General features: G+C 37.3%; 1 protein-coding gene across 1 annotated transcript in view; it reads left to right on the forward strand.

Moving 5' to 3' along the window:
- unc5da (unc-5 netrin receptor Da) overlaps window positions 1-25,008 on the forward strand; it is a 264,333-nt gene that overhangs the window by 179,158 nt on the left and 60,167 nt on the right. Inside the window, exons 3-4 of the mRNA XM_073824489.1 lie at window positions 23,775-23,918; window positions 24,442-24,545. Coding sequence (XP_073680590.1) covers window positions 23,775-23,918; window positions 24,442-24,545 — 248 coding nt within the window. The remainder of the gene's footprint in view (window positions 1-23,774; window positions 23,919-24,441; window positions 24,546-25,008) is intronic.

Consider the following 25,008-nt stretch of genomic DNA (forward strand, 5'->3'; position numbering starts at 1 on the left):
ACACTGCTGAAATGTAGTCACCCTCAGGCTATCCAAGATGTAGATGAGTTTGTTTGTTTGTTCAAAAGGATCCATTGGTGAGTAAGAGATGTAATGCTAAATTTCTCCAAATTTGTTTCGATAAAAAAACAAACTACATTTTGGATGCCTTGAGGGTGAGTAAATTTACAGCAAATTTTCTTTTTTGGGTGAACTATTCTTTTAATGCACTTTCTATCTCCTTCTGTCTGTCAAATACAAACATCCAGCAGTGCCTGATGGGAGAGTGGTGTCCAGAATGTCAAATCCTACAGCAGCAGACGTTCGGCTCAACTTTTTGCAGCTTTCATCTTTCGGTTCACTCTCCATCAAACATAGTGTGCTATCTGTAAGAGCTTGAAAGAGACTGATTGTTGCATTTAGTGTTTGCTGCTGCAGATTCTGACAGCTGAAAGGACTGATCCAGTGATGCAACATAGTGAAATAAAACTTTTTTTTCCCCCGTCGGATTAGTACTTGACCCAGGCGTGAATTGCTGCTTTATATTCAAAAACGTTTGAAAAGCAGCCTGGCTCATTTCAGGCATGTTTCCCCTTTTGTGCTTATTTCTTTCATCTTTATCCGTTATTGATAAAAGGGACAACTGTTAGCAGAGAAAAAAATTGACAGGTTTTGAATGCTACCTGTATTTAAAGCTTTAAAATAGATTGCTAGTGAGGACAAAATCCTCTGGCTTAAGTCCGTGCAGCTTATGCCAGACGACACACCAGAAGTTATTCACTTCCGGTAGAGAGGTTAGAGTGTTGAGGTGGATATTTCACACTTGATATGAGGTGCTTCAATCAGTGTGAAAGGATAGTTATGAATGAAATCAGGAATATATTACTGTTACAAAGGATGTCCTTTTAAAATAAATGCTGTTCTTTTGAATTCATCAAAGAATCCTGAAAATGTTAAAGGGTATCCCGGGTATTAAGACATGTATGGCTTAATATAACAGAAAAAGATGTTTCTTACTTAAATATGTAGCAGAAAAATGTGACTATGGGGCGCGCCATTATTTCAATGACGTAAAATGGTTGCACTCTGTGAGCTACTGGTGCTACCTGTTGAAATATACATCTCTGAAAAAATATATAATACAGATATAATGCCACACTGTCCGGCTTTTAGTTGTAAATTTTTTTAGTCGAAGGGCAACAAGAGGTGCAAGTCTTCACTGCTTTCCTAGAGATAAGAAGAGGAGAAAAGAATGGGAAGATGCCTGAGGACGAATAAAACTTTCTAAAGACCTGTGTCTTTGTTCTCTAAACTTCAGCCCTGAATCATTTGAGGCTTTTAGTAGACCACAACTACTGAAAAAGCTTACAAACGGCAAAGAAAAGAAATGCTAGATGCCATCCTGTCAGGATGTAAACATGCTGACGCTTGTCATGATGCCATGGCCACTGAAGAAGTAGCTGTTTTTCAGTAGCTGTGGTCATCGTATCAAAATTTTAAGTTGTGTATTCCAAGTTGTGTTGCATTAGAAATAGCAACAGGTAGCACCAAGTAGCTCAACGAGTGCAACCATTTTACATAATCGAAATAATAGTCCAATAGTCCAAAAAATGCATAAAACCATGTAGATTTTTTAAAAACACATAAATCTTTCATGGGTTTTCTACTACATATTTCAGTAAGAGACATCATTTATGTTATATTAAGCCTTACAAGCCTTAGTATCCAGGGTTCCCTTTAGGCAGCACAACTGTTTTTCAACTGTATTATTAATAATAATAAGGACATTTGTGGAATGGAATTATGTGATACTGAAGACTGAAATAATGGCTGCTGAAAATCCAGCTTTGCCATCACAGGAACAAATGACATTTTAAACTGTAATAATATTTAAAAATATTAATGTTTATACTTTTTTCACCCACATTTTTAATTTATGGTGTATCTGCTTAGCTATTAATTCATACCAGCATAATCAATAAGCAGAGAGTAAATGCTGTTGCCTTTTTGCTTCATAAGACTCAAATAGAATCTGTTCTGAAACCAATTACTGATCTGTATGCATGAAAGTGTGTTTGCAAACAACTCAAAATTTGTTATTACTGCCATTAGGGGGCATATTTGAAGACAGTTGTTGCTACACTTGGGGATTTGGCTTCTGTTCTATGTTGATAAATTATAATTTGGATTAAAATGTGGTGTTAAATTAGATTTGATGACGATAGTTTGTGGTAACTTCTTCATAGAGCTTACTGTTGTAATTATGCTACATTTTTGCTCACGCTGCGGTGTGAAACAGGTCTTATGGTGCACTTATAATAAGGAAAATCCCCCTGGAGCTACATGGGTTTAAGTGCCTTGCCACAGGCACAGTAGTGATTATGGATTAGCCCTTGTGGGGCTCAAACCAACGGCCTTCTGGTTATCATCCCAGATCTGTAACCACTAGACCACACCACCCTGTTGTAAACTAGAAGGAACCTACTGCTTACAAATCTTACATCAGCTCACACGCTGCAAGCCCCAAGGCTGATCTCGGATCATCTGCTAAAATAAACATCCACCTCAAATGTGATGTTGCATGCGCCCAGCTTGCTATCTCAGCTTCCTCTTAGCACACTTACAGAGATCTTCTATCCGTGCCCGGCATTGACCATTGAGTCTCAGCGGGTTGTTGGACTGCCTAATCATCTCTGTACATCTGTGAGGCTCCGTTGATTAAGACCGGGCTCCCTCGGTCCAGCAGAGATACGCTCCGATCGCATCTCTCCGGCGGCAAAGCCGATAAATCAAACTCGGAGAGAAGGAGCCGCGGTGTCCTTGGACTGCCTGTGTGCCTGCTTGGATTATTTGTCCTGCTGGGCTGAATGGAATCGCTCACGGATGGATGGTTGGTAAATCTGTCAGTACTTTTGAAATGGTGCACTTTTGTGAAGACTGGTAAAGACTGTAAAACCGCACTGCGGGACAGGCCGAGGTTGATGTGGGCATACATATACACATAAATAATCCCATTTTATCTGCCTGATGCAGGTAAAAACGGCTTTACGTGAATCAGTGGCACTGGCGGTGAACCGTGAAACAGTGTCGTTTACTGTACTGTAAATATCACCCTGGGTTTGTTTGTTTGTCTAATTTTATGCGTTTGTGCTTGGCTCAGATTCCAGAACAAAGAATCGCAGGCATTAATAGAGACGTAAAAGGAAAGCTCCGGCTTTACTGCCTCATGTTTGATGAACGCCGTCAGGAAGAGCGGCCAGCTTGCAGGTCTGTTTCAGAATTAGCCAGCTCTGTTTCCTTCCTGTGGCCAAACACATAGTCACAGCAGAGCTGGCTAACAGGACTGGACACCACTGCGATTCTCTGGCATACGAACAGAATCACGCACAAGCAGGACAGTATAATCACCTCCCAGCATCATTCACAGCTCTGTTTGCTACTAATGCAGCACTGTTGTATTATAAACATGAGCTTTGAAATCTGCTACTAAAATTGCATTGTAGATGTTGAAGGATAGTTTTCCCAAAAAATGAAAATTGTCATCATTTTCTCACACTCATGTCATCCCAAACCTGTATGACCTGTAACTTTATTCTGCAAATCGTATAAAAAAAAAACAACAACAACAAAATTAAAAAAACACTGAATTGGAATGTTTTGTAGTATAGTATGAAGGCCATTTTCTGCCTCAAGGTTAAATCACAATGGGAAGATATGAAGTCTGTATCTTCTTATTTTTACTCTATGAAAAGGAGATTTTTAGGGATTCAAAAATGCTATTAAAGGAATAGTTCACCCAAAAATGAAAATTACCCCATGATTTACTCACCCTCAAGCCATCCTAGGTGTATATGACTTTTTTCTTTTAGACGAATACAATCAGAGTTATATTAAAAAATGTCCTGGCTCTTCCGAGCTTTATAATGGCAGTAAATGGCTTTTGGGATTTTGAAGTCCAGTAAAGAGTATCTAACCATCATGGGCGACATTTGACTCTTGAGTCGGGGAGGCAAGAAAAAAAATCTTTTTTGGATATGCATCAAAACAATGCCTATACCAGATCAGGTTTGATTTTCTGCGTTTTCGCATCTGTAGCAATCATTTTAATAGGAAAGAATAACAAATACGGAAAAAAAAAAACGCATATGAAAATTTTGGGTGTGCAATGACCTTAACTTAAAGATGTTGCTAACATTTACCAAACTGTGGATGAGCTTTTAACTTCTGTTGCTGTTTTGAATCTGGCGATGCTTCCCGTTTTAAGGTGTCAGTTGAAGGGCTTTCATTTTTACCCAGAAATGTGCACACAGATTTTCATTTAAGTTTTCCATGTCTTTTTCGTTTGAAATGTATCCATTTCGTTGTTACTAAAGGTGAGACACGTGAGGAAAAAAATAAAACTATCAGTTTTGGGACTATTCTGTCATAAATCGCATAGCATTTATTCAAACTTTCTCCGTTACTGGAAATGAAATTAGGCTACTGGTTGATATGTCCCAATCTCAATAAAGTTTACACACGCTTTTGATCCTGAGATTTTTCACAGGACACGTGCTGTCACATCTGTCCAACCCCATTCACTGCCTCAATAAAGCTTGGAAAAGGACATTTTTTAATATAACTCCGATTCTTCTGAAAGAGGAAAGTCATACACACCTAGGATGGCTTAAGCGGTTAATCATGGGGTAATTTTCATTTTTGCATCCTTTTAACTCACCCTTGTGTCATCCTAAAACTATATGACCTGTAACTTCCTTCTGCGGAACTTAAAAAAGATGGAGGTTCCTCTGAATTATAAGTATTCTGTAGTTTAAAGGCCCACTTCTGCCTAAAGGTAAAACGAAAAAAGAACAAATTTTGATTGGAAGTCACATTTTGTTGGACAGAATGAGCATTGTTAGAACTGTACAATGATGACAATGAGTGTTTTCCTAGGGTGATGACTGAAGATCATCTGTGGGTCGATTAGGGCTCAGGTGTGTGACCTTGCAGACACACCTCAGGCATTGGCGGTTCACCGTGCTGTCAACGATTCATAATTCAGTCGTTATGAGTTCAGTGTGAGTGTGCATTATCGCACATTTGTGCACCTGTGCTTGATAAAATGTGCTGGTTTGTTTAATAATTATGAGGACTGTGTTGGCTTTTATGCTGCCGCTTCATGAAAATGTATTTGATAGGGCTCCGTGAGCTGCAGCGCCTGTGAGATGTCAGTTGCTCGTGTTGCCAGGGGTGATAATCATCATGGCTGCAATTGATAGCAAATGACTGCAGGAATTGTTCACCCAAAAATGAAAATTCTGTCATTACTTACCAGTCAGCTGCTGTATTCCAAGTCTATTAGAGTAGCAGACCCAAATTACACCCTTATTCTCTGATAACTTCCTTTCAATAGAGCTGTTAGCACAAGAACAGCTACCAGTAAGTTGAAGTTTACAGCCAAATCAATGAACAAATGATTCCTTTGAATCTGTTCTTTTTAAAGGATTAGTTCACTCCTGAATTTAATTTCCTGATAATGTGCTCACCCCCATTTCATCCAAGATGTTCATGTCTTTCTTTCTTCAGTCGAAAAGAAATTAAGGTTTTAAGGAAAACTTCCCAAGATTGTTCTCCATATAGTGGATTTCAATAGTGGACAATGAGTTGAAAATCCTTTCAATTCAGATTCAAAGAGCTCTACACGACTAGTAAAATTACTGGTCACTTTCTAAAAAATAATAAAAAATTCTGTACATTTTAACCACAAATGCTCATCTTGCACTAGCTCTGCGATGTGCATCTAAGACTTCATCCATTACATACTCATGTTGGAAAGGTCAAGTGCGCAGTGTTAATTCCGTCATTTTTGTCAACAACATTTTTTCACTGATGAAATTGAGACGATAATGAAACAAAAACTTTGACGAAACTATGACAAAAATCTATTGACATTTTCGTCAATGATTAACACTAGGTAAAAATGTTATGGAGGGACGATTTGGGAAGGTATTCATTCAGAATGAATCTGCTGTGTGGTTAGGAGGTTAGATGCGTACATTAGAACTGTATCATAGCCTATTGATCTATATGGCAGGACATAAGCTAGCACACATTTTTGAACATTTTATGAGACATGCAGCAAATGTCAATATCTGGAAGCAAGAGAAGAGCAGACAAATAGATAAATTTGACGACGCAAAAGAGAACTCAATTCAGTAGGCATCGAAGCAGCGCCTCTCACACAGTGCATGAGTACTCTTTTGTGTCTCATGAATGGAGAAATGCACACAAAACGATGTCAAATTGTCAGTTTTGATGAGCATTCAGGTAAACACATTCGATTACATCTTAGGTAAACAGCTGGACGAATATCGGATGTGTATCAGTACATTGCAATCGGTTTTAAAGGGACAGCAGCCTAATTTTGCTATTGTTTGTGGCATTGATGTTAATCAAGCAACAAAAGAAAGACAGAAAATCACTCACTGCTCTAAATCAAATAAAACACTTTAGTAGCCCTGATAAAGATTAATCTAAATTTATGTAAATAAATATGTCTGCTTGAAAGAATGAGGTGAAGAAGTTGTTATAAAGAATCCATAATAAGCCTATATAATCATTTGCATTTCATTGAAAAGAAGACATTTTTCTAAATAAAAAAATAGATCTGTCTGCCGCTGGCCGCAATTGGTTGTTATTTTAAAAAAACAAAAACTTGAATTTAACAAACAGAAAGTGTTCCAAAAATATATGCATATGTATTTTAGGCCTATATATGCACACGTTATAATTTATATACATTTATAAAACACCGCGCCACTTGGTAAAACTCTGCCACAGTCACAGCCCTATTCAAAACTAATACGATTTCACCTCAGCAGAGCTCCTATTTCTCTTTACATTAGTGGTACGTATTCGACACATTATACAGACAGACAGTGTTACTACAAAAATTGAAGAAGCAGTTTCCTCCATCTCCACTATCCAGTGGACCCTTACAGCAGCTGTTTTGCGCTCGCGCATTGGCTGTTGTGAAAGTAGCCTGTACTGATTTAAGCACAAAGCCGTCATCATCCCGATTTTAAATCTTAAATATCAAACATGTTTGATATAAATCGGGGCAGCCCCGATCTGTGTGCTTGCAGATCGGGAGGTGCAAGATTCGATCTTTGAACGCCTCACATTACCAGATAATCTGCGTAGAACATCGGGGCCGATCGAGGTGCTTGACAAGAGGCGAAAATCGGGGCAAAATCGGGCTAAAACTCCTGTAGTGTGAGCCAGGCTTAAATCTACTGTAGATTTAGTAGACTAAAACTACAATTCAGATGACTAAAACTAAATAGCATTTTAATCAAAATGCTATGACTAAGACTAAATCAAAATTTGCTGTCAACATTAACACTTCAAGTGTGGTTAGTTCTTCGTCTGTGTAGGTGGGGTAGGGCAGAAAACTCCATCTCATTTTCTCCATCTTTAAAATCATCCGACATCACTTTTTTTACTTTTTTGTAAAGGCCAATTGACTTTCTTTGTGCGTTTGCTTTGTAAACACTGAGTTGGTACCAACGTGACAACGTATTGCATGAATTTGTGGACGCAGAGATAGTGCAAGATGAGTATTTGTGGTTAAAAAGTATACAAAATGGTATTTTTTTTTTTTAGAAAATGACCAGTTGTTTCACTAGATGAGACCCTTATTCCTCAGCTGGGATTGTGTAGAGCCCTTTGAAACTGCAATTTGGAACTTCAACCCACTGATCCCCATTGAAGTCCACTATATGAAGAAAAATCCTGGAAAATTTTCCTCAAAAACATCAATTTCTTTTCAACTGAAGAAAGAAAGATGTGAACGTGTGTGTAGATATCTAAAAAATTAAAGAAATCTTCTTTAAGCCGCCACAGGAAGTACCTCACCGGCCAACGCTGAGCCTGTTGTCATGGTGATGGAAATGGGCTGGAAGAGAGCAGGAGGGCAGGGCAGTGCAGAGCAACAGTCAGCCAGAGCAGCATAACCCCACTGCTCACTGATCAATACAGATCACACGGCTAAAGCCTCTGATCCTACTACCACTGAGAAAGAAAGATAGACAGACTCAGAGCAAAAAAAGAAAAGAGAGAGGTGGAGAGATTTATTAGGAGCGCGATAACGATAGAGATCTGCCAAAGGAGAGATTTAAGGAGTCGGATAGAGGAATGGGCGGAGAAGGATGGAGGGTGAGGGAGAAATAAAAGAAAGAAAGTGTGACATTAAAGAGATTTAAGAGGATGAGAGGATGCAAGAAGTTTAGGAGGAAAAGAGTCAAAGGAGCACCCACATGTTGCTTCAGGTCTCTAAAATGATGTTTTGAAGAATGTTCACACAGCGTATTTTGATTAAAAGTATTACAAAACAGCAGTATAAGCAGTAGACAGGTTTAAGTAAATGATACCAGAATTTTCCTTTTTTTGTTTGAACGGTCTCTTTAAAAGGTCACTGTATGGTGAACATCCAGTGGGCTGATGGGTAAACAGGAGATAGATAAGAGAAGACACTTGGAAGGCAACTACAGAGGGAGGGAAAGAGGGACACAGCAAGAGATGGAGGTTGAGATGGTCCTCACCTGCTGTTTGGCGACTACAAGAGGGATCGACGTCCAGCATTCTGCATTAAGATCACAGCTAGCCCACTGTGCTATATCATCTACCGCCGACGGAGAAAGACCGACACAAGACAAGATGCATTGAGATCCAGGAAGGACAAAGACAATGGACAAAAACAGAGGAGAGGGAGTTTAAAAGAGACGGAGGAAGGAAAAAGAATATGCATGCCCTTACCAATCCTCAGGGCCGAATGTGCTATACGTGAACGTGCGAACAACAGCAAAATAAGCTGTAGCTGCAATCCAGGATTATAAACAGTGAGTGTTTAGACTCACAGACTTGTTAACAAAAGGCTTTGATTCAGGATTAGCAGTTGCACTGTCAGTCAAGATACTACAGAATGCGCTCAGACTGTCTGAAAGGGCTTTTGAACATTTTTTCAGTGACAAATTAAGGTATTTTTGATGAAATCCGAGAGCTTTCTGACCCTGCGTAGACAGAAATGTATCTGACACATTCAAGGCCCAGAAAGGTAGTAGAGACATCGATAAAATAGTCCATTTTGACATCAAATGCGTTATCGTGGAAGTAAGCAGCATGCAAAAATATAGTATAGCAACCTACTTCATTAACTCACAGAAACTGGATCACTTAATGAGCCGAAAGCCCAAACACACTTATTTACTTATAATAAGTGGACATGGCGACACTTAAAGAGCGCACTCTTAGAAGTAGCCTTCTAAACATAAACAAAACACACTGGCTCTGTTGGGGGTGGTTTAGTTAAAATCACCAAATATAAGAAGTCTTTAGTTGCTGTAATATTTTATTTGTTCATCGCAGTTTCAAAAGTGAGTTCAGTTCCGTACACACAAAAAACTATAATTTCACATATGAACTATAGATTCACTTCTTATTTACAGTCAAGCCCAAAATTATTCATACCCCTGGCAAATTCTGACTTATAGTTACTTTTATTCAATCAGCAAGGTTTTTTTTTGACCGGAAATGACACAGGCTTCTCCCAAAAGACAATATGATTCTCAGCTTTTATTTACATTTGAACAAAAAGTGTCCAAAATTATTCATACCCTTCTCAATAATTAATAGAAAAGCCTTTATTGGCTATTACAGCAATCAAACGCTTCCTATAATTGCTGACCAGCTTTTTGCATGTCTCCACTGGTATTTTTGGCCTATTTATCTTTAGCAATGAGCTCCAACTCTTTCAGGTTGGAGGTTCTTCTTGCTATCAACCTGATCTTTAGCTCCCTCCACAGATTCTCAATTGAATTTAAGTCAGGACTCTGGCTGGGCCACTGCAAAATGTTAATGTTTTTGTCTGCTAACCATTTCTTCACCACTTTTGCTGTGTGTTTTGGGTCGTTGTCGTGCTGAAATGTCCACTGGTGCCCAAGGCCAAGTTTCTCTGCAGACTGCCTGATGTTGTTGTTGAGAATTTTGATGTATTGCTCCTTTTTCATGGTGCCGTTTACTGTGATTAGGTTCCCTGGTCCACCGGCTAAAAAACACCCCCAAAACATTAGGTTTCTACCACCATGTTTGACAGTGGGGATGGTGTTCTTAGGGTTGAAGGCTTCTCCTTTGGCTACATCATTGTGGCCAAACAATTACATTTTTGTTTCATCTGACCGTAAAACAGAAGAACAGAAGTCTTCTTCTTTGTCCAGATGAGCATTTGCAAAGGCCCAGCGGGCTTTTGTGTGCCTTATCTGGAGAAGTGATGTCCTCCTTGGTCTGCATCCGTGGAACCCAGCGGTGTGCAGTGTTCATTGGACTGTCTGCCTAGAGATGTTGCCACCAGCAGAGCACCTATTCATCAGGATGGCCTTGGTGGTGATCCTTGGAATCTTTTTCACCTCTCTCACTATCCTCCTGGCCAGCACAGGTGTCACTTTTGGCTTCCGACCATGTCCTCTAAAATTTTTCACAGTGCGGATCGTCTTGTATTTTTTAATAATACTTTGCACTGTAGCCACTGAAACTTAAAAAAATTTAGATATGGTCTTATAGCCCTTTCTTGACTTGTGAGCAGCCACAATGCACAGCCGCAGGTCCTCAGTGAGCTCCTTTGTCTTAGCCATGACTGTCCACAAACCAACAGCAGAGAGCTTCTGTTTTTCACCTGTTGAATTAATTAAAACAGCTGTTCCCAATGAATCAGGGTAAATAGGATGCTTTAGAACAGCCTGGACTATTTGGAATGGTATAGAACTTTGGATTTTCCCATAGACTGTGACAGTTTGCAAAGGGCATGAATAATTTTGGACATGCCACTTTTTGTTCAAAGGTAAATAAAAGCTGAGAAATATTTTTTTCCACAATGATGCCTCTTGTACATCATCTTATTATCTTTTTAGAGAAGCCTGTGTCATTTTCGGTCAAAAAAATCTAGCTGGTTGAATAAAAAAGTAACTTTAAGTCCAAAGGTATGAATAATTTCGGGCTTGACTATAAATGCCGTTGTCACTCCATAAACTTTACAGTGTGTATGTGGCCTTAGAAAATTACAGTAATTAAATATGTTTTTAATTCAAATATAAAGCAGTAATACAAACTGTCGGATGTTTTATTTTTGTTTATTGTCAAACTGGTAACCGTTTCATCCCTAGTCACATCACCCAAATACAGCTTTTCTAAAGTTTGAAATGCTTCCCGGACGTGGCACCAACAGGCATTGTCCGTCCATGTGGTCATCTGTGGTTTTTAATCCTTGAAGTGGCCCTATAAACTCACATACTCGCATGTGTCTACAGGATCAGAAGGCTCACAGGGATGGCACAGACCTCCGACTGCTTAAAGAGCTCAAAAGCTAACAGTCGGACAATATTCACACACGCAAACACACAGCTGCAGCCCAACGGCTGCCAGCACTAGGAGAGGGATCAGATCTGTTGGTCTCTGCCAAGCCCTGGGAGAGCGAGGACACTTTGGATGTGCCATCACTGGGCGTACAGATCCAGACACTGGGACATTGTTACTGTTGTGAGACACCGATTTGGTTCTCCAAATCTCTCTCAGAACTCTCCACTGCCACTCTGCAACAAGCCACAAGCCAGATCCCGGCACTGACACATGCACCAATCTCCAAATGCTGGAACAGGAAAAGAAAGGGGATGAGGACCACGGGCGAGCAAAGCCGCCACTGACTCTCTCAGAGTCTAGGGGCCCTCCAACTCTGAATCTGGCGAGAAAAGTACAGCAGGGATGAAGATGAGAGCCTGCTTGGAAAGCAAAGAGCACATGAATGTGTTGGGACCAGGAATTAAAGGATGAAGGAAAGAGGGGGAAAAAGATGAAGTGAAAATTTTTTCTTTCTTGGATGGAAGCTTGGATCTTTTCGAGGTCAAACACATTATAATAGTAGTAGCATAATTTTATACTGCTATATATAGTATATTACATGTATACTGTGTTTATTTTTTATATTTTTTATTATTTTATCCTTTATTTGTTTTATTAATTTACTTTTGTTGATAAAAACATTAGATTTTTTAATTTAGTTCAATTTTTACATTTTTGAAATTTGTATTACTATTATTATTTTCAGTTTACATATGAATTACACCCATATATATACATTTGATATTTTTAATCTTTTATCCTTTCTTTATAATTATTTCATTTTGTTCATTTATGGTTGTTGATAAAAACATTTGAGTTTTTTAAATTTAATTTGATATTTTGAGCAATTTATTCTTTATAATTAATTTTATTTATTTATTTTTTTAGCTTTGCAGTGTACATATGAATTAGCTTTTAATCACCATTTATTTAAGAACAAATGTTTTTCAGCATTTAGGTATAACAGTTATAACTTGTATATAATCTATATCACTTTTCGTTAAGTGAAAAAATGATTTCATAATTACGACATATGCATAAATTTGTGCTTCAATATTAATTCTGCTACAGAAAAGAATATGTAATAATCTTGAATAATCCTGAATCCTAAAATATATAATATGTAACAACATAGCTGAGCTGCAAACAACCAGGTTAATAAAAATGTCTTACTATCATCATTTTTAGAAAACATTGGCAGCACTGGTATGTTGACATTGCGTCAGCCTGAGTGCTTGTCAAACATAATGTTTTTAATATTACATGAACAAATCAAATAAGACGTTCCCAGCGATGCATGTAATCACAAGGAGCAGAATTCCGCTTAGAACCAGCACAGGATGCGGAAGAGCTCCGTTTTCTGATGGATGCTCATACATTTCAGCAGTTCATAGCTGGCACAGAACTTGGCGCAAGTTCAGGAATACAAGATGTCTGTATGTTTACATGCACAATACGAAAAGAATAACCCAAACTCTGCGAAGAAGCCAAGTGTGTATTAGAGCCACTCCAGAGAGGAATAAAGCAGGGTTTTGGAAGCGCTATAGATGTGTATCTGGGCTTCATAGTTAATCCATGGCCTCAAGGTCTTTGGCATCCATGACAGGATGTCACATTTGGTTGGTTTGTGGGAGATTTTCTTCCATCTACTCTAATGGAAGCATCAGACACAATGGGTTTGCTATCACATATGCCAGGGTCTATGTTCTTCCTGTAAGGCCACACACAACACTGGCATCAACTCCAGCGTGCTCCATATGCCACACATTCATAATCGTTAGTCATGCTTTACTGTTTTCTACTTTCCTTTGTCTGTACACACACACTCTGTCTCTGTCCGGGGCCTGAAATGATGATTTATATGGTTTATTTAAAGTCAGCAGTGCCTCCAGTGAAACAGTTTCCTCGGTGGCAGCACTTTGTCCGAGCAGTCACACTCAAGCTTCTTGTCGTTTGCTTCCAAACTCGGCTTCGGTGTCTCGAGTCCTCCGAGTATCTGTAGACGAGCGCTGGAAGGTTCCAGTTTCTTGGCTGCATCCCTGGGGGCGGAATTGGATGCGACAGAATCTGTATCTGAGGTGGTGTGTACATATCTTCTTGCCAATAGCAATGAATTGAGAAAATGTACCAGCCATAAATATGTCTTACAGACTATGATTCTGTATTTTGCCTGTTTTTCTTTAAAAAAAATTTTTTTAGTCCTTAAGATGGCGAAATTTGCTGCAAGGTCTATTTTTTTTTCATTTGTATATTAGCCAGTATATCAACACAGTCAGTTTGGTGTCTTACTGTAATGCAAATAACACATCACACAATTTGCCAGCATAAAAAGATCAGAAGACAGCTGTGCGTGTATGAAAACACAAACACTTCCGTCATTATTAGACAGTCACTTTAGAAGAGCACTTTGTCTTTGATTTCATTCACTTGCATCTCTTCAGATAAAAACACAGAGTCAGATTACAATTTAAACCAGCAGTTCCTAGTAAAGTAATTAAAGTGTATTGTCTCTTTATTTAATTATTTATTTATGAACTGTTATTTGGCACTTGATGAATTTAGAGCTGTAGTAACTACACCATCTGGTTTAATATTTATTATAAAATATTTAATGTTTTACCAGTACTAGAATTGTTGAATGATTTTAGATATACAATATCTCACAAAAGTGAGTACAGCCCTTACATTTCAGAAACTATTTTAGTATGTATTCTCAAGGGACAATACTACAAAAATGAAAGTAAAATAAATGAAAACTCAACATACAGCCATAGCTGTCGAAATAGCTGGCAACAAAAGTGAGTACACCCAAACTGCTAACAGCATTATGTATTTTAACCATGAAAAGCCACATGTCCTATTCATCATGTTCATGTTTTTGTCTGCTTGACAGGACCTTACAAACTTGTGTATCTTGTATTAGAGTTACATTTGAGTGCTTTGAATACAATTCTGTCATACTGACCACTGGATGGTCAACATGACACCTCATGGCAAAGAAATCTCTGAAGATTTGAGAATTGGAATTGTTGCTCTCCACAAAGATGGCCAAGGTTATTAGAGGTTCAGTAACACTCTGAAACTGAGTTACAGTACAGTGGCCAGAGTCAAACAGAGGTTTTCCAAGACAGGTTCCATTCAGAATAGGCCTCCTAAAGGGCCAATTAACGAATTTGAGTACTCCTTCTCTGTGTCAGGTGCAGAACCTGGCTTCAAAAAACAGATGCATTAGTGCTGCCAGTATTGCTTTAAAGGTTGCAGAAGTAGAAAGTCAGCTTGTCAGTGCTCAAACCATATGCTGCACACAACAAAGTTGGGTTGCATGGGCATCATCCCAGAAACTCACAAGAAAGTCTGCAAACAGTTTGCTGAAGACAACCTGTCCAAGAGCTTAAATTACCGAAACCATGTCCTGTGGTCTGATGAGATAAACTTGTTTGGCGCAGATGGTGTCCAGCATGTGTGGTGATGCTCTGGTGAGAAGTAACAAGAAAATTGTGTCTTGCCTACAGTCAAGCATGGTGGTGGTAGCAAGTAATTGCGACTTTTTATCTCACAATTCTGACCTTTTTCTCGCAATTGCGAGTTTACATCTCACAATTCTTTTTTAGTTTTTTTTTCTCAGAACTGTGAGATATATCTCACAATTCTTAATTTCTCAGAATTACAAGTTTATATCTTGGAATTTTGACTTTATATTACGCAATTGCGACTTTATTTTTCAGAATTGCAAGTTTATATATCACAATTATGACTTTATAACTCGCAATTGTGAGTTTATATCTCACAATTCTGAGAAAAAAATTCAGAATTGTAAGATAAGTTGCAATTTGCAAAAAACTTAAAAAAAAAAAAAATTCAGTGGCAGAAACAGGCTTCCGTAACTACCATTTAAAAGTTTGTGGTCAGTAAATTTTTATTCTTTCTTTTATTTTTGAAAGAAATAATACTTTTATTCACCAAGGATGTGTTAAATTAATAAAAAAGTGATCGCAAAGACTTGTACTTGTAAGATTTCTATTTTGAATAAATGCTTTTCTTTTTAACTTATTATTCATCAAAAAAATCCTGAAAAAAGAATCATAGGTCCAAAAAAAATATTAAGCAGCACAACTGTTTTCAACATTGATAATAAATCAGCATATTAGAATGATTTTTGAAGAATCATGTGACACTGAAGACTGGAGTAATGATGCTGAAAATTCAGCTTTTAAATTATATTTCAAAATATATTGACGAAAAAAAAAAACATTATTTTAAACGGCAATAATATTTTTTTTTACAATATTACTGTAAATCCAGCCTTGATGAGCATAAGAGAATTCTTAAAAAAAAAAAAAACATTAAAAAACGTACTGATCCCAAACTATTAAAATTTATTCACAAAAAATACAGTAAAACAATGTTTCTATTTTAATATCTTATCAAATATTATTTATTTCTGAAATGGCAAAATTTTCAGCATCATTACTCCATTCTTTAGTGTCACATGATTCTCAGAAATCATTCTAATATGCTGATTTGGTGCTCAAGAAACATGTATTATTATTATGAATGTTCAAAACAGTTGTGCTGCTTAATATTTAGTGGAAACTGGTGCATTTCAGCATTCGAAGTTCGAAATTTATTTGACAGAGAAATCTATGTAGTTAAAAGTACTAGAAGTATTCACATTGGCCCAAAACATCCTGGCAGCAGAACTGAGGGACCATGAGCAAAGATGGTCGAGCATTGCCAAGCAACTGCCATTGAGATAAATGGAAATGAACAGACATCTTTCTCCTAGTATTAAAGACCTCCTTGATCTCTACAGGTTATTTTGCCAAGTCATTTAAAGGTCTCATTTTCAGCATGTATAACCCTGAATGCAACCGAACAAGTATTTTCATTTTGTATTATCCACAGGAGCCTTCACTGCAGTCCTTATATTCAGCACCGTCACATTTTCCTGTGAATATACAGCTCTCCATCGCAACATTCAGCAGGGGAATTGTATTGGGCTGGTATCTAGAGCTGGTGTGCTTTACTGAGGGTGTCTGCCGCCGCCACCGCCACCGCCGTCGCTGCTGCTGCTGCTGTCTTTTCTCTTCCTTTTGGCACAGGAAGCTCAGTTTCTGTTCTGTCAGTTTTGTTCTGTTCCCCACAGGCCTGTTTGAAAGATAATCATTCAGATTTAAAGGATTATAGATGCTTAGAGTCCTGACCTGACTCAGTCTCCCTTTATTTAGCAATACCCTTTTCATTTCAAATCCTCTCTGTCTCTCTCTCTCCCTCTCTGTGCTCATATCTCACAGCCAAGCGTGGTTCTCGGACTGAGCAATTTTGAATTGATTTTCCATTGCTTACCTTAATATCATTAAAGATGAGTCTCATTTACTCTCAGCAGAGCAAATACACCCACAGAGACCCACACGGAGGCTCGCATTAACGCCGCCGAGTTTTAGTCGTAATTCTCCCTCAGCTCACCCTTAACATAATTGTGTCTCTAATTCACAGTACGGTTTCATTTAAAAATGTTTTCACTTTTGTAACCATTAACTCGCTCTCATATTTCGGGGCTTTCTTTTGCGGTCCGCGTTTTAATTCGACACTCACCGTTGCCCTGGCTCATATATTTCGGTTGCATTTTGCAAAGCTTTCTGGGCATTGGCTGTGAGGAGAGTGTAATCCACCACCTCAAATGCCGCCTGCATAATTTAATGATTGGTCGGCACGACAACAGTACTAAAATTAGGCTTATGACAGGAAGAATACATTATAGAGTAGTCTGGGAAGAGAGCTGCACGAGCAGGGAATGCTTTTAAAAATTCTCCACAGGAAAATGTGCATTATTCTTTTATAATTCCCACAATCCTGCTTTCTGACTCATACCAGTTACGCTCTTTAATCTCTTACTACCTGGTCGTGGTTCATGCATGGACCACAAGGGTTGGAAAGTTCATTAAACACAAACTAGGCCCAAATGGTCTTATGCAATATTGGAATTAGAAGCAAATGAACATTAGAGCCTTATGATAGATGTGTGGTAAAAGCAGGGCTGTTTATTTGGAGCAGCAGCCCTCTGAGGGAATATGGCTTAACTGGCTTTTAATTTTAGTGTCTGCTATTTGTTTAACTCCATTTAAAGCTACATTGAAACTTTTCATGCGGTACGCTTTTCAATTACATTTAAGGTCTTTTTGAATATATAACTGCTTGATTATTTCTTTCTTTCAATCACCCAGAGCAGTGTGTATGTAGTGTACAGTGGAGATCAAAATTAAAGAACAACCTATAACTTTCTAAATTCAAGGTCACTGCTCAGTTGTATTTGAAGTTATTCTAACAGGAGTAGAAGGGTAGTTTTTAATCATATTTCATAAATGAAAGAAGTTCACTTCCAGAATAAAAATGTACAGATAATGTACTCACCCCCTTGTCATCCAAGGTTTTCAAGTCTTTATTTCTTCATTCGTAAAGAAATTGTTTTACATTTAAGGATTATTCCCCATATAGTGGACTTCAATGGTGCCCCGAGTTTGAACTTCCAAAATGCAGTTTAAATGATTCCAAATGTGGTTGTAAACAATCCCAGCCAGGGAAGCTGGGTTTTATCTAGCGAAATGATTTAATTTTTATTTTTTTATTACAATTTATATGCTTTTTAACCTCAAACTCTTGTCTTGTCTTTAACAGCTCTGCCTGAACTGTTTATTTCCGGTTTAAGACAGTTAGGGAATGTCGACTTTCACCCATTTCATTTTCTCCCTCAACTTCAAAATCGTCCTACATCGCTGTTTTACCTTTTTTGTTAAGGGTGTTTGATCTTCTTTGCATGTTCACTTTGCAAACACTGGGTTGGTACTTCTGCAGCGATGTAGGATGATTTTGAAATGATTTTTGAAGTTGAGGGAGAAAATAAGATGCTCGTTTTTCGACCCTAACTGTCTTGAACTGAAAAAAAACTGAGTTCAGGCAGAGCAAGTCAAGACGGGCGTTTGAGGTTAAAAAGATAAAAATTGTCATTTTAAAAACAAATGTAGTTGATAGTTTCGCTAGATAAGACCCTACTTTCTCAGCTGGGATAATTTACAACCACATTTGGGATCGTTTGAAGCCGCATTTAAACTGCATTTTGGAAGTTTAAACTTGGGGCACCATAGAAGTCCACTATATGGAGAAAAATCCTAAATGTTTTCCTCAAAAAACAATTTCTTTACAACTGAAGAATGACAGACACAAACACCTTGGACGACAAGGGGTGAGTACATTATCTGTTTGTTCTGGAAGTGAACTTCTCCTTTAATTGTATTCTGAAGCACAATATGTGACCCTGGACCACAAAACCAGTCTTAAGTCGCTGGGGTATATTTATAGCAATAGCCAAAAATACATTGTATGGGTCGAAATTATTGTTTTTCTTTTATGCCAAAAATCATTAGGAAATTAAGTAAAAATCATGTTCCATGAAGATTTTTTGTAAGATTTCTACTATAAATATATCAAAATGTAATTTTTGATTAGTAATATGCATTAAGAACTTAATTTGGACAACTTTAAAGGTGATTTTCTCAATATTTTGATTTTTTTGCACCCTCAGATTCCAGATTTTCAAATAGATGTATCTCGGCCAAATATTGTCCAATCCTAACAAACTATACATCAATAGAAATCTTATTTATTGAGCTTTCATATGATGCATACATCTCAGTTTTGTAAAATTTAACCTTATGACTGGTTTTGTGGTCCAGGGCCACATATAACAAACTTAAATAAGAAATTTTGAAAAAGAACTTAGAAAACACTTACAGGTACCTCCAAGTTATTGATGTTAATCTGGCACCTGGTGCTAATTTCTAAAATTATATGTGACCTTGGACCACAAAAGCAGTCATAATCACCTGAAAGCTGAATAAATTGATGTATGGTTTGTTAGGATAGGACAATATTTGGTAGAGATACAACTATTTGAAAATCTGGAATCTGAGGCTGCAAAAAAAAAAAAAAAAAAAAAAAAACTATTGAGAAAATCACCTTTAAAGTTGTCCAAATTAAGTTCTTAGCTATGCATATTAATAATCAAAAATCAAGTTTTAATTAGGAAATTTACAAATTATCTTCATGGAACATGATCTTTACTTAATATCCTAATGATTTCTGGCATAAGAAAAATCTATCATTTTGACCCGTACAATGTATTTTTGGCTATTGCTACAAATATATCCGTGCTGCTTATGACTGGTTTTGTGGTCCAGGGTCACGTACTGTATGACAAAGCCCTATTTAACCGGCAGCATTCTTCCAAATTTCACTGAGATTGCAAAATAGCAGGCCGCTTTAAGATGACTGAAACCCTGAGACAGGAGGTTGTCCATGATGAAGGCCAAAGGGATGGCGCTTTTAGACACTGCAAGAGAAGTTGGTCATTCCAAACCTGTGTTTTCTTGAATATTCCAGGTTTACAATGACACTAATTCATTCAGGTCTCTCAAAAAGGCTGGGCGTCCACGTAAGACAAATGCAGGAGAAGACAGGACAATGCAGAGACTCTCAATGGGAAATCGGTTCAACACTGCAGCTGGAATTGCTTGACTCGGCATGTTAAAGAAAAGTTGGACTGAAAGCCCACTCTGCAGTGACCAAGTCTCTCATCAACAGAGAGAATCTAAAGGCTAAGCTCACCTTTACTGAAAAGTATGTTGTGTGGAGAGAAAAGAACTGGTCCAAAGTTTATATTTATAATGATGAAAGCAAGTTTAAATTATTTGGGTCTGATGGGAAACATTTTGTTTGGTGTCAAACTGAGGATAGACTGAAGCCTGAGTGTGTAAAGAAGTCAGTGAATGGTGGAGGAGGAAGTGTCATGGTGTGGGAGATGTTTTCTGCAGCAGGAGATGGGCCTTTTTACACAGAAAAAAACGTTGGGTTATTTGTTTAACCCAATAGATGGGTTGCACATATTGGGTCACTATTTTGGGTTTTTTTTTTTTTAAATCGTTGGGTTATTTTTAATAATAAACCAGCGTTGGGTTAAATTGGTTCCCGCGGTGACGATTCAAATTTTAACAGACACAAGTGACTGACAGATGACAGAAGAAGCTGCTGCTGCTGCATCAGTTTGAGGTAAGGGTTTTGATAACTCTTGTAACATTATACTTATAAAAAGAAACGTGAAATGCAAAATTGAATGTTTATTTTATTTATTTTTTTACAAAGCGTTCAGCGTCTTATCGTAACTAACTTTACTCCGGAGAATGAGCTCGTTTGTAAATGATATTAGCTGTTAGCTCGCTAGCATTAATAAAGTAAATAAAAATTACCAGGAAAGACTGGTGAAATTGTTTAGAGATGCATTACAGTAACCTAAAGTTAATAATCAGTGGCGAAATGTAGCTAACTTACTGAAATCACCATCTACCATTAACGTTACTTAAGGTTTAAATTTTTGGCGCTATTATTTACAATTAAAAGAGGGTTCCAGACCTATTGTAACTAATGTTACAGTTTGTTTGGTCGCACTACTGATTATCACATTTATATATAAAACGGCTAATGTTAAATGAGACAGTGGTGTTCATTTATACTGTGCCACACGGACCATTTGTCTTGTTGGTCCAGTGTGTAACAACGTTAACTCAGGCAACTCAGAGAGATGTGCTCAAATTCTCGAAACTGTCGCGTCTATCCAAAAAGAATTCGCCCATAAGAAAGACGTGATGACGGGAGAAACTAAGCTTTTTAAAAGATTTTAATAAATTAAACGAATCGTTTCGCAAATTGATTCACTGCTTCCAAACGTTCGTGACACAACAGTGACACCTGCTGGTCAAAACAGGGCCAGCGTCAATGTTTGGAAAGCGACCAGCACCAACTGTAATAACATTAAAAAAAAAAACTGTGATAACATTAAAACTTTTTTATGATTTATTCATATTGAATATTATTGTGCATATTTCAGAACAGCCTTTAATTACAGCAGTTTCTCTTATAAAGCTATAACAGATTTGCAGATGTGTGTGTTTTTTTTTTTTTATGTTGTACTAAATGTGTTTGTTCTTATGTTTAGACATTGGATTCTTCAGAGAAGGAAAAACTACAACAATGGAATCGATGCCAATTAACGGAAACATTTCAATGTAAGTAAACTATTTAAATTAATGTTCCATATACACTACCAGTCAAAAGTTTTTGGACAGTAAGATTTTTAATGTTTTATGAAGAATTATTTTCTGCTCACTAAGCCTGCAATTATTTGATCCAAAATACAGCAAAAGCAGTAACATTGTGAAATATTTTTACTATTTAAAATAACTGCTTTCTATTTGAATACAATTTAAAATGCAATTTTCCTGTAAAATGTTTCATCTTCTGCTTCTTCTTATCACAGAGGAAGGAGTGAATGAAGGAAGTACACTACTGGATGACACCAGCATTGCTGCACTATTTCCAAGAACTCCTCCCAAGTTTGTAACATTTTCAACGGGGAGGCAATGGAACAGAAGACCTGACTACAAGCAGTGGACATGTGTTTCAAACATTTCTACATGTATGACATCAACTACCCAAAGACATCTGCACCCATTTGCAGAACACAGTCTTTCGACAGGGTTTTAAATCCTCTTCATTAAAAATGTTGTATTTAGTGATCAGTAGAAACGTTTTAGTCCAGCACCCAGCAGATTTAAGCATTTTTATTATTATTTTATTATTACTTGTGTTCATGATGTTTTGTTTCATTGATAAAGGTCTATGTTTGTCTTATGTACTGTATGTGCACTTTTGTGTATGTTTTGATATAAATGAATATGAATTGATACACATTTGTGATCCTGGACCACAAAACCAATTGTAAGTAGCATGGCAAAAATACATTGTATGGGTCAAAATAATCGATTTTTATTCAGAGTCACATTTGTTGGTTTTGAATTCAGTGAGTGTACAAATTGAAAATGTCAGTTGTATGTGCACATTTGTGTGTTTTGAATGTTATATTTTTACACATTCTTGTACACTTATTTTATTAATTTGCTGTACTTAACTTTTACATTTCAAAACGTATTTCTTAAAAATGTATTGTTTTGCATATTTAAATAAACAAAATGTGTATCTGAAAACAAAATAGTGTTATAGTGTAGCTTTATTAAGTAATTTTATAAGAAAATACTGATGTAAATGAATATAATTAATTAATCCAACTGTTGGGTCACTTTTAACCCAACTGGATTTTAACCCAATTCATTGGGTTAAAATAACCCACAGATGGGAAGGTGCTATACCAACCCATAGTTGGGTTACTCGTTGGGTTATTTTTAACCCAACATTTTTTTGGTGTGTACAGATACATGGCAGGGTGACTGCAAATGTTTATCAGAACCTCCTTCAGCAACATGCAGTTTCTCCCCTGCAAGCATCTCCCAATCAGCCTACGATTTTCATGCAAGACAATTCCCCCGTCACACTGCAAAACAGATAAAGCAGTTCCTTAAAGATGAAAACACTGAAATAATGAAATGGCCGGCCCAGAGTACTGATCTAAATCCGATTGAAAATCTCTGGAAAATCCTTGTGACAAAGTTATGGCTCAGAAACCCACTACAGTTACCAAACTATGGAAAAGAGTAGAAGAAGTGTGGACTAAGATCACACCAGCGCAGTCTGAGAAACTAGTGATGTCCTGCAGCTGCAGATGTGCTAAAGTCATTCAAACCAGGGGTCTCTACACTTACTAATTTCTGACAGCTGTAACCATCCAAAATTTATTGCAATCTTCTTTTGTGCTATTGTGGTTACTGTTCTGAAATTTTAGCTACAAAATGAAGGTTTTCGTTGAAATGCCTTGGATATTTTGTTGAGCGAAGAAGATTAGCAATATTTCATTAAAAAATGAAGTATTTATAGATTGTTCTCTGATTTTGATCTCCACTGCAAGGGACCAGAAACGTTGGGAATGTGCACAGAAAATGTACACTTAATAAAACCAGAGATTATGTCCAATTCTATAACTGAGTTAAAAATAGAGATAAACAACAGTTTAACTAAATGTTTTTTCTTCAAAAAATAAATAAAATGCCTCAGGGACTTGTGCGCAAAGCCTTGCATCAGTGAATCGAAAGCGAGAGAGAAGCATTTAAGAGAACTCTTTTGATAATTGAGTTCACTGTGCAAACAATGTGATATAAAAGCATTTTAACAGGTTACACCGCTGTTTTTTGGAAAGAGTAGCTCATTACTGAAAAAGCTGCATTGTTTTGGAAAGAGCCACGATGTTGTGAAGTGCAGTTAAGTTCATGGCATCGCTACCTTTAGCTAGTACTGATTTACGAAGAGTGTAGCCACTATAAAATATGGATCACATCTCTTTTTTTGTTTCTTTCCTTTCCGTGCAGGGCTGAAGATCCGTGAAGTGATGATAAATGTGTCCAGACAGCAGGTGGAGGACTTTCATGGACCAGAGGACTACTGGTGTCTGTGTGTGGCCTGGAGTCATCTGGGCACCTCCAAGAGTCGGAAAGCCACCGTCCGCATTGCATGTCAGTATAATCATAGCCTGTTTTTTCATAAATAACTTTCCACTTTTTGAATTCTTACAGTTTCTTAATATAATATTTATACAAAATGGCAGCACCCAATGAAATAAATGCATAAATACTGGAAATTACTTTCAGTTTCCCGAACTCTTGTGGTACTGCAAAGATAATTAGATAAAAAAGCACTATTTTACTATTTTTTTTATAAGGAAATATTTGGCCAAGATACAAAATCGAAATACTAAGAAAATCGGCAAATGAAGTTCTTAGCTGTCCAAATGAAGTTTTTAGCAATGCATATTACTAATCAAAAAATAAGTTTATATATATTTACGGTAAGAAATTTACGTAATATCTTAATGGAACATGATATTTTCTTAATATCCTAATGATTTTTGGCATAAAAGAAAAATAGATCATTTTGACCCATACAATGTGTTGTTGGGTACAAATATACGTGTGCGACTTATGACTGGTTTTGTGGTCCATGGTCACAAACATCTACCAATGTTATGTTTCCATATAGACCTAAGGAAGAATTTCGAACAGGAGCCGCAGGGGATGGAGGTGCCAATCAACGGCATGATCGTTCTCCACTGCCGCCCACCCGAGGGAGTGCCTGCAGCTGAGGTGAGTGGGTCCCATCGCCCTCTACCTGTCTGGATGTGTGTGTTCATCCTATCGAACAGAATTTAAAAGGACAAATCAATCAGTCAATGTTGACATTCAGCGCACTGTTTGTGTTATGCCTTATAGGCATTTGATGAGCATGCTTTCCTACGAATTAGGGATGAGTGGGGTTGTATTTACGAGCGAGTACCGGTGTGTGCATTAACATTATCGTAGTCAGGGTTCCGGAACAGTGATATATTCAAAAGGGCATTTGCATGCTCATCGCAGGATCTGCAGTGCATTTACATGTGTCTGTTGATTTTTCAAGAGTTTTTTTTTTTTTTTAGCCTTCTCATTACATTAACTTGGGATTTTTTTGTATCTCTTTTAAGAAATTTCTCCTTATATACGTCTTGAATAATATGTGCTTTTTCGAAATAAGAACTACCCCATGCTGCTCAGTTCTAGCAAGAGATAAAAG

The sequence above is a fragment of the Garra rufa genome, chromosome 19, assembly GCF_049309525.1.
Source record: "Garra rufa chromosome 19, GarRuf1.0, whole genome shotgun sequence".
Lineage (NCBI taxonomy): Eukaryota > Metazoa > Chordata > Actinopteri > Cypriniformes > Cyprinidae > Garra > Garra rufa.